The following is a 15,465-nucleotide window of genomic DNA, read 5'->3' as shown; positions in this document are numbered from 1 at the left end:
CACTAGCTTTAACCTCCAATATTATTTATTCTTTAAAGATTTAATTTTCAGGGCTGCTAATCTACTGTTTGTGCAGCTATCCTAGATGAAGATCCTCCATCTAGTCATCAATTACAGATGTTAATTGGTGGGAGGGGGATACTAATCAGTTGCAGAAACGTCCTGCACAGGGAAACAAATAGATGAATAAGATCTTTAGATCACTACTGGTGGTAAATGTTGTTCTGTTAAATATTTGCATATACGTGATGAAACATTGCCTGTATTAAGCTTTACAGCAAAAAAACCCTGCATTTGAACAAAAGTGACTGAATGAAGAAGCCGAAAATTTTTTCTTTTTTTTTTTTTTTTTTTTTTTTTCTGTTGCATGACAATGCAAGCAGGAATTACTACTTAAAAAAAAAAAAAAAAAAAAACAACAAAAAAAACCCTGTTGGTGTGTGCTTCCTGTTCCAGTTTGTTTAGTCACAAGTCTGAATTAGATCTCTCTGTTGGTTGGTTTCATTTACTATAAACAGGTCTTGTGCTTTGTTTCAATACATCAAAGCCCATAGCCAGGCACAGACAGGTAATGTAAAAGGGGGTGAGAAAGTTTACAGTCTTGCTTCATTGTTTCTTTAAGCCTTCCAGACAACGGTCAGAGGGATCACCCGGAGGTTGAAAGAAGGCTTGGCTGGGTGGTTGTTTTTTGGTTGGTTTTTTTTTTTTTTTTTATAAACTGGTTTCTCTTTTGTTCCTTTTCTAGAAACCACATGTAACTTTAGGTCAGAAAAGGGTAAAATGTGGCACTTTAACCAACTTTACCGCTGCCTTGGGGTAACCGGATCAGGCAAAGGTGTAGGCTCCTCTCCCTGCCATGCTGACGCCGGCGATGCCATCCTTCAGGTGAGTACCAGTGGTTTATTTTCTTTTCAAATCTCCATCCACCTGAAGGATGCAGACAGCTGAGGAGAGTATTTTCTCATGACTGACAATGCCAAAAAACAATCACTGGTTTAGCCCTTTAAAGATAAAAGGGAATCGCTCCCTCCCACAACATTTTTATTAAAGCTGCTCTAAAAGTTTGCTTCCTTCTAGCCTTTGCATCTCTCCAGGTTTCCCTCTCTCTTTTCTTCCTTCCTTCCCGTCTTTTTTTTTTTTTTTTCTTTTTATCTGCCCTCTTAAAACAACAGGAATGCTGTACTGGCCCTCAGCCAGCCAAGGCTCAGCGAGCAGGGTAAAATTTCAGTTCAGATTTACGGGAAGGTGTTGGGAGTAAAAATCTGGTTTGGTGAGTTTAAGGCAGGGAGTAGTCAAAAGACAACCTTGCTACTGTGAGTGCGGAGAGAAAGGGAGGAGGGGGTGGGGGGCGGGAGGATAAAAAAACCACCCAGGCTGGGGATGAGAGACCAATTTTTCCCCTGCCCGAGTTTCACTGCATGTTCCTGAGCTCCTGTAGCCTTATCGAGTTTGTCGGCAGAAAGTCGGGTCTGGGAGGGGAAGAGCTGCGCGGTGCCGGCGGAGCTCAGCGTCCCGCTCCGCGCCCTGGAATGTGGGGCTTAGGGCAGGGGCGAGCAGGGGCTTTAGCTTAGCTGGTACTAATTGCAAGTTTCAGTGCTCAAAAACTCTGTTTAGAAAAAAAAAAAAAAAAAAAAAAAAGAGCCAAGAGCAGGGGTTAAGGCTGGGAGAGCTGTTGCTCCAAGCAGCAGGGTGAGGAGTTGCTCAACTCTCGCTGAGCAGCGCGGTAGAAAGGAAAATGCATTAGGCTGCTGCCCCGAAACGTTGCCATTGCTGCGAATGGTGCTGGGCGCTGAGGCGGGCTCCAGGTAGGTACCGTCGCTTTTCGGTTTGCTCTGCTCTCCCTCTGTCCTCACCTGAGGGTTTACTCTTCTGTGACTGGGGTGACAACGTAAGAGGACAGGATTTCGTTTAGAAAATACATCTAAAAATATTTTTAGGGCAAAAAGGCAAACGGAGAGGGTTGCAGAGATTCTTGGTGCAGTTTTGGTGACTCCAAGTGACAGATTTCTGGTGATTCTGAGGAAAGATGACAGATGAGAGGCAGAAGCAAGTATTAAATAAGGAAGTGATCTGCAGATCTGAGAGTTTTAAATTAAAAGATGTATGTTTCTCCATGTCAAAGAAAAACCACAGCGTGACATACCTAATGTCCTTGAAGTAAATTTTGGAAGGAGTATTTTGTTTGTATGGCTGTTTCTTCTTTTTCAACATTTCAAATAGTGTAGTTGGTGCAGAATGCAGAGTGGTGGCACAAGTGACAGAGAGGTGATGAGAGGGCCCTGAGATAGGCTGCTGTCTGCCACTCTGTTATAGACATTAGCATAAGAATGGGACCTTATCTGGGAAAAGTTTCTGATGACTGTTTAAAATACACGTATTGATCAGGAGGTCAAGCATCTCCTTCACTCTGAGGTATGTGTGATTAGATGAGAAATACCAGGGACTCCTTATTCATGTTAAAAGAAATAGCTGATTTTTTTTTTTTTTTTTTTTTTTTTTTTAAGAAGGAAAGCTGCACAGCTCATTTCTTCTTAGGAATTTAAAACAAAACTTTGAGCTAAAGCCAAAGTATTATAATAGTTAAAGATGGGCTGGGATCTAATAGGTCGCAAAACCCCTCCTAAATTTTATCAGCTCAACTGGGTTGACCTGGCAGAGGGCAGGAGTGTAAGACCAGGCTGAAATGAGCTGCCTGAGGCTAACACAAATTGAATATTGGTGCCTTTACGTGCCTCCTAGACTTTGCAAATGATAATTTGGACAAGCCTGCAATTATTCTTTACCAGTCGAGCCGAGTTCACATGAAGTGAGAGGGGGAACTAGGCACCTTTCGCAATGGAGGAGGCGGCGAGCAGCTGGGCGCAGGCCGGCTGCCAGCGGGATTGCCGGCAGGCTGCGCGCCCGCGCCGCAGGTGCCAGGCCGTGGGGGTGAGGGGTTGCCCCGGTGTTAAGAGGAGCCTGGTATAAAGCTGGAAAACTGGAAGGCAACACGCTCTCTTGGAGAGGAAACGGAGATAACGCTGGGAATACACCGCTGTTTGGTGTCCGGCAGACTCGTAGCAAGAGTGCTAAAGGCTAACAGACTGCTGTCTGGGAGATAAATGAAGAGACAAACACTCTTCTTGCCCATTTGTTCTCTCTCCCCCCACTTCCCTGCATATTCCTGTCCTGGGAGAGGTTTTTCTCCTGCCTTGTTTTAAAGCTGTGCATCCCATCGGGAGCTGAGGGCAGGTGCTCCCACCTTGTCTTCCTGCCTGGGGAGACCCTGGCTCCCTTCCCTCCTTTTGGGTACTGACTTCTTTGGAGACACAGGCTCTGGGGCCTAAGTGTCGTTAGGGAAATATTTAGAGTTGGCTGGCATGTAAATATGGTTGATAATTATTTCTGTGTGTCCTTGTGGTGGCCTGGGATGCGAAATCTTTGTTTGAAGTTTTAGAAAGTAAAGGAATGTGCTGTCTTCAATACACCAGATTAAAAAAAATGCTGAAAAACTTGGAATAAAAGTATTTAATATAAGCAGCAGAGATGGCAGAGCCTTCAGGGAATACTGTTTTGATGGCGGTTTGGTCTGAAACCTTGACCTTGTGCAGACCATGCCTGGCTGGCTTCAGCAGGGCTCTCCGCAGCATGGAGGTCTGCTTTTGGGGTTGCCCATGTTTTGGGGTCTCGACTTCCTCCATGTGGCAGAGCCCTCTTGCTCCTTTGCTACCACTCTGTGAAATGCTACATGCTCTTCTGAAAAAGCTGTGAGAACATCTGACAGAAGGCAGAGGGGTTTGCTTTTGCTTGTGGATATATTTTTTTTTTTTCCACTGTCAGCTGTTTCCCCCTGTGAAAATTAAGACTGCTTGGGTAAAAGGTTGGAAATAATGCTTTTTTGGTAGCTGATTAAAACTATTTAATCCCAGCAACATAGATGGCAGTTCTTACTTCTACCATCATAGGCTTATTACTGGCTCTGACAAGTAGTGAAATTGATTTTTGTGGTTTTAAGTGTACATGAAGTCCTATTCACTGGCTTGGCAATGATGTATTCAAAATGCATTAGTATCCTACAGCTAGAGGAGAAGATCCAAGGGTTACACTAGAGTGGGTATGCAAGTTGGTTTACCATAGGAGCCCACAGCACTATTAGAGGGACAAATTCCAGCAGATGTTATACTACACTTACAGGTGAAGCAATAGTATAATCTTGGCTTTTTCATTCAAACCCCAGGCCCTGATCATCTGTGCATGGTTTCCCAGATCAACATTGCTCTGATTTATTGAGAAATTTAATAGGGGAAAATATGTGCTCTTTGTGAAGAAATGTTGCCAGATCCTGTTCCTGTTGAAGATAAGAAATCAATGACTTAGATGAACGTAAAGATCAGGTTTGCTTTGTAGCAAGGAAACAGATCTGACTACCTATGAAGGTACTACCTCCATGCCTGTGTATGGGTATTTGTAGTTGCCTCTTTCATCAGGGGGTTGAGATCTCCAAATTACTGATGACTTAAACCCACAGATCCTTCCTTATATTGATGTTGAGTCACTTTGAAATTTGTTTCATATGGGGATTTTTACGTGGAATTTTCAAGGTTGTAAGATGGATCCTGTTGGATAATGGACAAGATATTTTTCTGTGCTGCTTTATCAGAAGGAAGGACTTTGACCTTTATCTTTCCAGTAAGAGGCCTAAAATAATATTTCTTTCTGCTGTTGTAATTTTTTTTTTCTTCAATAAAATGCTTCTGGGTACACCTAGCTCTTGCCAAGATCAGTAACATCTCAGTGGCCTTGCTGAGACAATGCAGGCTTTGTACAGCAATGGCTGGAAGGGTTTTGGTGACACAATAAACTCAACAGAGCAAAGCAACTTCTTAGTAACTGCAAAGCTGACTACCTGATATTTGAGGGCATTTTTGTCCTTTCCAGTCTTTCATTTGCTATGATCACAAGCAAGATTTCATTTGAAAAGAAGAGAGAGGTTTTTGATTTTTTTTTTTAAGAGTATGTTTTACAAGATATACTTAAGAGTCTGGATGTTATCTTTTACCTAGTTAGGTCATAAAGCTGAGACTAAATCAGCACAAATGGGCTTGTTTGGCACAAGATGGGAAGAAACTACAAACACACAAGAATCCTTGACCAAGAATCATGACACAACAGTAACTTTTAGCTGTTTCCAAAGTGGGCATGGCTTAATCAGTCACTGACAACTGAAATGCTCTCTGTCCTATTTGCCAGTGAGAGCCGCTGGGAGATTTCTTCTTGGAGAAGCACCACCACAAGTGATGTAGCTCGGAGTTTGCATTCATGTTTTGGCCTTTTGAGTACCCAATGGATGGGCTTGCATTCTGCCTTTGAAATAAACTGAAATACTGCTTCTGCATTTCTGTCTGTTATCAGAGAAACTTAGTAGGCTCCACCACAAGTCAGGGTGTAGGTTCAGCCTCAGCAAGTTGAGATCTCGGTAACATTAAAGATGTCATTAATTATTGCACTGTCATAGACCTGGGATTCCTGACTGGGGTGTTACTGCTGTGTATCCGCTTCACAGGCGGAGTGGAAGGACTGTCACTGACATGCGGGGTTTATGCATGAAATACCCAGCAAGAGGCATGAGCTGGGCTAGACGTGGGGTGGAGCACAAGGAAATGGTGAGATGGGTCAGCTGGGTACAGAGCAGGCACAGCACTCTGGCAGCCTGGCTGCTGTGGCACTATTTCAGCAGCAAAGGAGAGATTTCAGTAGGAATTAGGAGAGATGAGCAAAGTTTCTCTGCAGTTGTGACCAGAGAGGTAGTCCCAGGGAGGAATTATGAGGGAAAACAGAAAGGTGTTTGATGGGAAGCATAAAGTGGGTGTTCAAAAGCTGCAAAAGGCACCCATTTGCCATTCAGCTCTGCCTGCCTGTGCAAGTGTTGTGTGTAAGGACACTTTTTTTTTAATTTGCTAGAAAATGGAGAGCTGGTCAACAGAAGCACAAAAATGAGTGGCACACTTGAAGCATCAGGCTACAAAAATGACCCTTGTAAGGGTATTTGGAAGATGAAACAGTGGCTCAAGATTGCAATTATGAAAGCAGAGAAAAGGATGTCGCCATTACTGAGCTAATGCAAGGGTGAGATCCTGGGAAAGGGTTTTGGCAGGTAGAACAGGCAATGCCTTTGACGTGTAGGTGGAAAACATCAACAGATCTTAGCTGTACCTTGAAAGCAAGGCTGCCCAAATAAAAACTGTGCCCTGCCTGCAAACAAAGCAGTAATTGTCACTGTGGAAAGGAGTGAAAATAGATTTTGGGTATTCCTTGAGAATGGGGGTACTAGGGACTCTGTTTTATCCATGATGAGCTGGAAGCAATGGCTAGGCTTTCAGCAGACAGTCTTTCAGAAGACAGCAGAAAAAGTGGGTGAGGGGCATCAGCTGGGCTACATATTACAGGAAAGCAAATTGAAGGAAATTGAAGTGTAGGGAGAATTTGCAATTGAACTTGGTAGAAAGACCAGGGTTAAAAGCAAAGGAGAAGTCACCAGGGTTGATGGAGTGGAAATCACAGAAAGGCTGAATGGTGGGGCATAATGGGGGAGGCTAATGGATAGTGCTGAATGGGGCCACTTGAAGGTTAGGGCAGGAAAAATTCAGCAGTAGAGAGCCTGGAGTCTGAGCAGTGCATGCCAAATAAATGGTCTTCTTTTATCAGTAAAAGAAAAGGATCAGGGCAGCAGAGGAAGGCAATAGGTGAAATGGACACAGCATGATGAGGGGGTGATATAGGTCATCAGCATAAATCAGCAACAGGGAGAAGAGAAAAATGGAGAATCAAAACCGGAAGAGGAATGTGGTAGACTTGGCTGAAGGGGAGGTGTCTGCAGGGCTGGGAAGGGAGTAAATGGGAAAGGAGGGATTGTTGTAAGGGGGAAGACGAGGGAGAAAGGGGGGGGAAGATCAACTCACTGAGTAGAGTCTGATCCTGGTTAGGGAAAATCTGAGACAGAGATGCTTCATTACAGTTTGAAAGCCTTGCTGTGAACAAGATTTCAGGACCTGGAGGGAGGGAAGTATGAAGAGTGTGTGGCTCACTGAGGTCTTTAAAACTGGAGTGTGGGCTGCAGTGAGAAAGACGGCATGAGGACTGGGCAGGCAGCATGCAGGGTGCGACTGTGGGAGCACTCAAGGTTGGGGAGGGAGGAAAAGCCAGAGCTGGGAAAAAAGGCACCAAAGGCAAGGAGGGAAGATAGTCAAACACGAATGTGCACGCAGGGACATGTCCTCAAGATGTTTTTACAACAAAAGAGCACGATCAACTCACCTTAATAAAATATTCACATTATTAACATGACTTTAGGTCATGTCCATGTCATGTGCATGCTTCTGGCAGTAAAATTTCTGTTGGCTGTGGATACTGCAATTTCACCAGAGTTCATGCACTGGTACCCACATCCTAATGTGAGTGCTACTCCTCACAGGAAGCGTTTCACTGTCATTAGTATTCCCATTAAAGATAACATTAATAAGGTGTCTGAAGCTCACAGCATAGTCGCAGGTAAAGCTGCAAGCAGACATAGATTTCATGGGTGGGTATATTCAAATTTTGGGATTGCTGTACAGTCTGTGGCTCTTGAAGACTGACTCTCTCCTTGGCTTCTTGGGTGCATGAAGAGGGCAAGAGAAGACCCACCTTATCTGACTTGCTGAGTGCATGTGTTCAATGGATGGGAAGCTGGAGGCACCTCAGGTTGGATTGAGAAGATCTGAACGTGCCTATTGTTGCTGCCATGTGTGGTGTCTTACTAAGTGTTTATGAAGTAAACAGTGAGAGGAGATGCTGCTGACAAGGTTGTCTGCTCACCCTGAGCACCCAGGCCCAGGACAGCTGCAGATGTACCCAGTGGTGCTGCACAGCCCCAGGGCCCAGGAGCAAGCTTTGACCTGGCCATGGTCCAAATAGGCCATGGTTGTCCTGCAAGGAAGAAAAAAATAGTGATTTTCATAGAAGTTAATTGTATTGAGCAATAATAAACAAAAAGGCTTCTACGTGCTTCTTCCACATACTGAAGTTCCAAGTCTCATCTTACCTGTGTGAGTCACAGGTCAGACTGTACATGTGCTGAATAAATCCTCCAAAGCGCCACGGGGGTGGCAAGGGGTGTCTGGTATGCCAGGAGGGTGCTTTGTCTCCTGTGGCGTGTGGTCAGTGGGAATGCAGTCCAAGGCAGGCAGAGGCTCCTGAACACGTCTGTGGCTGCTCTGCTCCTCACTGCCTTGTAACGTGCCAGCCTGCAGCCCCTGGAGCCCTTCCTGATATTGGAAGGTCTTTTCTCTGACCTGTGTTTTACCACAGGTGTTTGCAGGTCCTTACTTGAGGCGCTGAGAAGATCGGAGACCATGTCTTCCCACGTTCAATTTTTGTTTCTCTTGAAAATTTTGGTTTTCTGCAGGTATTCATCTTTCAGCTTACATTCCTGGTAAGCAGCAAGACAGACTGACAAACAATTTTAGTTTTTACTGTCTGCTGACCTTATGAGTCTAAGTAAGAAAATTCCTGTTGAAATTCCTGTGCAAATTCCAGGCCATTCCCATGGCCACCTGCCTCGGGAAAGTTTATCAGCTCACTGTCTGGTTGATATATGGGGCACTGTATAAAACCTACAGCTCTGAAGGATGTGGAATGAACTGCCAGAAGCCCTGAGTAAATGCAGTTAAGTATTGCTGAACTGGAGGCACTGGTGGCCTTGGCTGTTGGCTTTCTCATCAGAATGAGAAAAGTCCAGGGCAAATGGCTCTTTTGCTTACAGAGGAGTTCCAGGGCTTTTTTCCCCTCTAATTACAGCATTATCTGAAGTTTTAACTGTGGCTTTTTGATTCCTGTCATCTCCCAAAGATGGTTTTGTGGTGGTATACTAGCGGGACAAGAAGCACCATTAAAACACAGCAGGGATTTGAGAGGTGTGTTACTCATGACCCTGCTAGCCCCTGGGCTGTGGGGTTCCTGCGAGGAGGCTGTTGGCACTGTTGTGGTGTCCATCTCACCCGTAAAGCAACACAGCAGAGAGCTGAGCCTGTTAGACCAGTCTCAGCTTGTGGCTTTACTAAACATGCTGAAATCTGAGCCAGATCCTGGCATTTCCATCTGTAGATTGCTGAGGGTTTTTTTTAAAAAAAAAAAAAAAAAAAAAAAAGAGAGAAAGGAAAAGGAAAGTATATTATTTATATTTATATAAATATATAAACTTTAAAAAAATACATTTATATGTTATTGCACTGCTTGTGCAAATAGTAGCCTTTCTTCTACACTGAAGTCAGTGAAGTCAGTAAAAGTGCTCTGTACTTCTATAGGTGCAGAGAACAAGGCTTTGGTAAGTTTGACTTTGCAGCTGTTTGGGGAATACCTTGCTTCTTCTAAACAGATGTAGGCTTCTCTGTATATGCACAGCAGGTATCAACAAAAATCAGTCTCAGTGCTGGATTTTTAATTCCCAAAGAACCGTCAGTCAGCTGTCAGTGTTTAGTTACCACCTTTGTCTCTGGTTTAGGTGGATGAACTTGACAGGATCATTTTTCCTCACTGTGCCGTAGTTCCCCGACCAATAAATAGGAAATACGTCTTTTTTTCCTCTTCTCTTTTGAAACACTAGAAATGCACTCTTGAGGAGTGCCATAGGAGACATGCTGTTAAAGAACATACCACGTATATACAAGAGGGGATAGGCATGCAGCTGCTTCTAGCATGAAGCATCACTCTATATATTTTCCAATAGACACAACAGTTTTTTCTAAATAAAGAAGCTGTGTAAAAAACAGAGGGTCTCCAAACAAAATGAAAGCAAAACTGCTGATGGTGCAATCTACCTATGGGCAGTGTAATAAACTTAGTTTTATGAAAAATGCCATGTATCTGTAAGGCTAGCAGGTTAGATTTGCAATAAAGCTTCATACTGGTAATAGTGAAAATCAGTTAAAGACCACAGCTCTCTGTCAATGCTGTGGGCACCCAAGGCACGGACTGCAACGGGAGCTGTAAGCTGGAATGCAAGTTTATAGTATCTTTGGACACATCATCGTATTTTTAATATGTAGGCAACTGTATGTTCTTTTTTTCTTGAACTCCAAAGTAATCAGAAAGGATCCTGCTGCAGTTTGGAACCTGTAATCATGCTACCACAGGACAGATATGAGGTTATCTCTCCCCATGCGTGTAGTCGTGCCCTTGGAATACCCAGAAACGGGTTGGACAAACCCTTTCCAGAGCTAAGGCCGGTGCAAAAAGGATTAGATAAGCCTGATATTCATTGTTGTGCAAGTTCCTTTCTGAGTTTTGGGTTCAAAGCAAAACTTGGCCAAAACCACAGGATTGAAACTCCTTGGTGGCCAGACTCATCCATACAATGCGATACAACAGTCAGCATGCAGCACCTACCACTGACTCATTGTTTCCCCATCCTATGATGTCCACCTTCACCTTCTTTCTGAGGCCTCCACGCTCTCTGCTTGCCCTGCCTGTGTCCATCAGGGAGTTTGGATCCGTGGCTGGGGATTCTGGAGCAGGATGCCTGTTTGCAGGAATGCAAAGTGAGGGGTTGCTGAGCAAGGGGTCTGGGCGTCAGGGCATATACATGCCAGTTCAGAGTGCTACCTAGCTGGATGCAGAGATGCTGGTGCATGGAAAAGCAGAAGGGATGAACCCCCTCCCCACCAACATCAGGAGCTCTGAATGACATGCAAGGTGAAGGAACCAGGCTTTCATTTTCACTGCATTTCTACATTGTTCATATCTGGGTTCCAGCCATGATGCCAAAATGCAGGAAGGGCTTAGCTTCTGCTTTACCTCTAACAAGGGGGCACTGCCTCTGTGTCTCCTAAAACAAGCACTGTAACATGAATGATGTGAGATGAACAGCATTTTATTGCTCCTTCTATAGATTCAAACCATTTCTATCACATTTCCTGTTAGTCTAATCTTATCTGTTTTGTGTTGCAATCCTTGCTGTGCTTCCCTATTTCCAAATCAAAGCACGATCTTTCTGCAAAAAATCTGAAAGCTGCCTCCATTTTGAAATGCAGCCTGTTTTAAACAAAGAACATCAGTTGATTGTTAACTCATCGGTTTGTTAATCCTTACCTGGAAAGTAACTGATGCCAAAATCATTGCATTCTTAAAGTGCTTGCAAATGTCAATCACTATTAAATAAAGGTTTCTTCTGAGTTCACACATACTATTGTGTATATATATGTGCAATAGGGTGTAGAACAAGCCAGGCAAGAAGCAAAAAGTATATGAATGACTGGTTTTGCAGGAAAAGCACCAGTATAAAGCTTAGGAAACTTGGGTTCACGTCCCTGCCTTGCCACAGAAAATGGCACGAATGAGTTAACAACAGTACGATCAAGTGGGTTGTTTCTGGTTGCTGTGGATATCTGTTTTGTGGTTAGTGGTCTCTGCTGGTATAGCTGAACATCCCATTGGGTTATGAGGTCTTGCAGCAGGATCTGCTATGGCAAATCTTTGGGAAGCTATGGGAAATCTCAGGGGGTTTTCTTGTGTTTGGTTTATACCTCCATTTTTATAGGGTTGGGCAGTTGTGCTGCAAGAGCCCTGGGGAGGGATGAGAGAAGGTGCCCATCATCTGGACACCTAACCCAAACATCTGGCAGCCCTTGGGCTCCCTGCCTCAGCTTGTCTTCCTACACTGTCCTCAGCTGCCCCCCAGCCCTAGGGCGAGGAGGCCTTTGGGAAGTGCTGCTGGTGCTACGGAGGTCTCTAATCACCAATGGCGCAAGCCATCAAGGGAGGGTAGGGAGCTGCCCAGCAGGTTGCATTTTGTGCTCCAGTTGTGCCCCTGTGAAGCAAAAGCAAAGTCCTGCTGCTGGAGTGGGTGAGCAGCGCTTGCTGTGAAACCCCAGGGCCAGGGGAGATTCAGGAGTCCCCAGAGTGCTGGTTGTGACAAGTCCCAGCTTTCTGCTTCAGATCACTGTTTTTGGAAAAGCAGTTTGAAATGCACTGCTAAAGGGCCTGTAGCTTTAGTATTAGTAAATAGACACAACTGTTGTAGCCCTCTCTGGAAAAGAAAACTCTGCACGCAATATAACTTAGAGATCTGGGATCGTAACTGCTCCAGGTGCATGAAACGTTGCATCCAGAAGTTCCCATTGTACAAGCAGATGTAAAAGGAAGAAGACAGAGCAGCTCTGATTAATAAGGATGCCCTGCATTTTTTAGTAGGAGACTTGTAATTTTGCAAAGCTTTAAATCCTTGGATTGAAACATTGCATGGCAAAATGTCCACCTGAGGCATATGAATTGTTCTGCATTTGCCTGGATAGAGGCCCAAGAGTCACTTAACCTAAAATGATTTGACCGTTTCTGAAAATCAAAGTTAGAGAATTTGCTTTTTTTTCAAACTTTTGCAACCTCTTCCTAGGGCAGTGACTTGACCATTAGCAGAGAAGAGGCTCTTCTGCAGAGGTACCCAGACTTAAGCAGGATATAAACCTTTGAATATCAGTTCCCATGCGTTTATGGAAATTTCAACTTTCAACATCCAAGTCCCAGAAACCACTGTTCACACTGTGTATGCTCCAGTCTGAGGAGGACTTTAGTTGGAGGTCTGGTACGAGGCTGTTAGGCTCTCTGTCCCTGAGTTCAAGAGCAGTGTACAGAGCATCTAAAGGTAAAGGCAAAAAAGAAACAGGTACTGGAGCTTGAGGCTGTGAGGAGCAGGTTGGATTAGGAGCAAGAGGAGAGAAGAGAGACAAGGAAGGAGGAGAGAGAAGACAACTCTCTGCCTGGAAAAGCTGATGGGGAGTCAGAAGGCTGATGGAAAAGAAGGATTTGAGGGGATAACTCAAATGGAAGGGACTGAGAACTGGTGGCTGGGCAGGGAGACAGCACACTTGGGAGCAAGGTCTGATATGGGGGGCTGCAAGTGGAGCCCGCCAGGCAGGGGGACTCGGGGTGAGAGGTAATGACAGGAGGGAGGTAATGGTGTGAGCCTGGGGCACTGGTATCAGACAAGGGCAAGAGGGGATGATGGGGCAGGTCATCTGAGCCGGAGCGCTTGGGGATGTGAATCTGTGACTTTTCTCAGCATTACCTTTCCCTTAGGAAGCTGGAAGGAGCCCCCTACTCCTGCCTTTTCCCTCTTTCACTGCTGCTGCCAGCAAATGCCAGGCTGGGCTGCTGCCCTGCCTCTGTGATTTACTCAGTTACTTCGTGGAGCAGAAGTCCATGTGGTAAATCTCATGTGCTACCCCTCCGGGTGACACATGCGTCAGTAGGATGACACATGATGGAATTTGGGGTTGGGTTTCAGTTTCCATCCAAAAAAGAAAACCATACAAGCTTAGGAAACAGGACACAGATATATCCTACTCAGAAAAAAATATGAAGTGTGTAATTCAGATAATGCCAGATTTATAGTCTGAACAATCCTAATTTGTATTCTGTTATGTATTATTATAGTATGATCCTGGCTTTTTGACACATTCAGTACTGTTGAGGTTTGTTGTAGGATCCTTGCCATATATCATGTGTGAAAAGGAGGGTGGTCAGTGAACAATGTACTTTAATTTTTTTTTTTTCTTCTGCTGTTCAGGATGTAAATGGTTCATGCTCTTACATTGGTTTGCTCTGAAGAGAGATTTATTACTCTTTGGCTTTTTAATGGTGTTCATCTCTATAGTATTTAAATACTTACAAACAGTAGTGAGATAATCTGCACAACAACCATTTGATATTTGTTTACTAAAAACTGTAGGGACACAGAGTATAAATTAAGAAGTTTACCACGGTTTTGACTGTACAGTTTAGCCACGGCCCAGCACAGGTGAACTTTTTTAGTTAAAGGTCATCTTCGCTGAAAAATGTGCTTTAGGGTTAACCAGCTCTAGCTATAGATTTATGTCAAGCTAAGAGGTTATTTTGGATGATCAGAAATAAACACATGCAAATAAGTTGAAGTGTTATTTCCACATTTTTGAAATAATGCAACCACTTTTTTTTGCTTTAGAATGACATTTAATTTAAAAATTTGACTAAATGTAACAATTAAAATGGGGTAGAGAATCCAGAAGTGAAATGTTTGCCTTGGGGCAAAATAAATTGCCTTTTTTTTTTCATTTGCACTTCAGCTAGCAGTATGAGTCAGTCGCATTGCTTGCCTTATGACTCTATTTTTCAGAAAACTTAGTTTTGCTTAAGATCCACATTTTCAAAGTGCATTTCCCAGCAAGTTCACTTGCAGCTCTAAGTGCTCTTTGCTTCTGCAAACAAATTGCAGACCAGAAAATGTTCCCACCCAAAAATAAGGAACATGCAGTCAGTGACCATCTGTACAAAGCTCGGTTTAAATGACTTGGCCAGTGATACACAGGATCCATGTGCAGAGTGAAGACAGAAAGCAGTAGTCAAGAGCCTGTTTATCTGCCTTAGCTATGAGTTCCCCTTTCTCGCAGTGCATCAGGCACCACATCCCCTCCAATGTCTATGGGAGAGTGGTGGGGACAGCAGTCACCATCAGTGCTCGAGCCCAGCTTCTCTGCTGGAGCAGGGCCACCCTTCGCACTGCACGGCGAGTGAAGGAGGCCATCATCTCCCATGAGGGTCCAGTGCAATGCGGGATCCAATTTGCAGTGCCCAGCTCCCCAATATCAGGTGCTCCAGGGAACCTCAGGCACTTCTCAGGGGGGAGCGGCACATTGCAGGGCTCACTCTCCCATGCACGGGTCTGCAGCATCCATCCAGACCTGGGCTGGCACCTTCACCTAGTGAAACATGTGAGTGAGGGTGGCGGTACTGCCTGCCAGGTTGGAGGGTACCCAGGAAGAGCACGGCAGTGCTTCAGTCCCTTCTGGACCAGAGAGCCTGTGTTGGGGTGCACACTCAGAGGAAAGCAGCTAGGGTGGGGAGATGCCAGCCCCCTGCCACTGCATAGCTGGGGAGCTGTGCAGGGCCAGGAGGAGAACCCACAAGAAGAGGCATCCTTGCCACCAATGGCTGATTAGGTTTTGGTCTGGGAAGGGGGAATCCCGGTATGTCTCTTCTGCGCCATGGTCTGTTTCTGTGTTTTATCCACACCCCTGTGTGTCCATGGGGTAAAAGAGGTAGGAGCGAACACTGGCTTCTCATGGGTGGGAGCCACCCACGGTTTGAATTGCCCTGGCTTAGGGGCTGGTTTCAGGATGGTTCTGGATGCAACGGTCCCACACGCATCCCTGCTGGTAGGCTGGAGAGCTGGTGAGCCTGGCCCAGCAGAGCTGGTGACCCAGTATCTTGCAGGGCTACCTTCTTTCACTGACACTGTTGCAGCTGGAAAAAAATCTTCTGAAAATGATAAATGAGGCTGGTGTCCTTAGCATGATAAGAAAAGATAGAAGGATAAAGAAGGAAGACATTATGGAAGACAAATAGTGCAGAGAGGGCTGAGGACCAGGATATTACCCTTGCTAGGTCTCCTAGTGTTAGACATTTCCTCACTTAGGGAAT

The 15,465-nt window shown here is 44.8% G+C and overlaps 1 protein-coding gene across 3 annotated transcripts in view; it reads left to right on the top strand.

Annotated features, from left to right (window-relative positions):
- The first annotated feature begins 477 nt into the window (after nt 1-477).
- Nucleotides 478-15,465, top strand: part of RBM47 (RNA binding motif protein 47) — an 82,105-nt gene continuing 67,117 nt past the window's right edge. Inside the window, exons 1-2 of one of the 3 annotated variants that reach the window (XM_074822387.1) lie at nt 478-568; nt 746-885. In XM_074822387.1, the coding sequence (XP_074678488.1) occupies nt 857-885 (29 nt within the window). In that variant the 5' untranslated portion in view covers nt 478-568; nt 746-856. Of the gene's footprint in view, nt 886-1,468; nt 1,806-15,465 lie in introns of those variants that run through there. The other 2 variants (XM_074822389.1, XM_074822388.1) reach the window with 2 other exon arrangements.

Source organism: Strix aluco, chromosome 4 (genome assembly GCF_031877795.1).
Source record: "Strix aluco isolate bStrAlu1 chromosome 4, bStrAlu1.hap1, whole genome shotgun sequence".
Lineage (NCBI taxonomy): Eukaryota > Metazoa > Chordata > Aves > Strigiformes > Strigidae > Strix > Strix aluco.
This window is presented reverse-complemented; position numbering and strand designations above follow the sequence as displayed.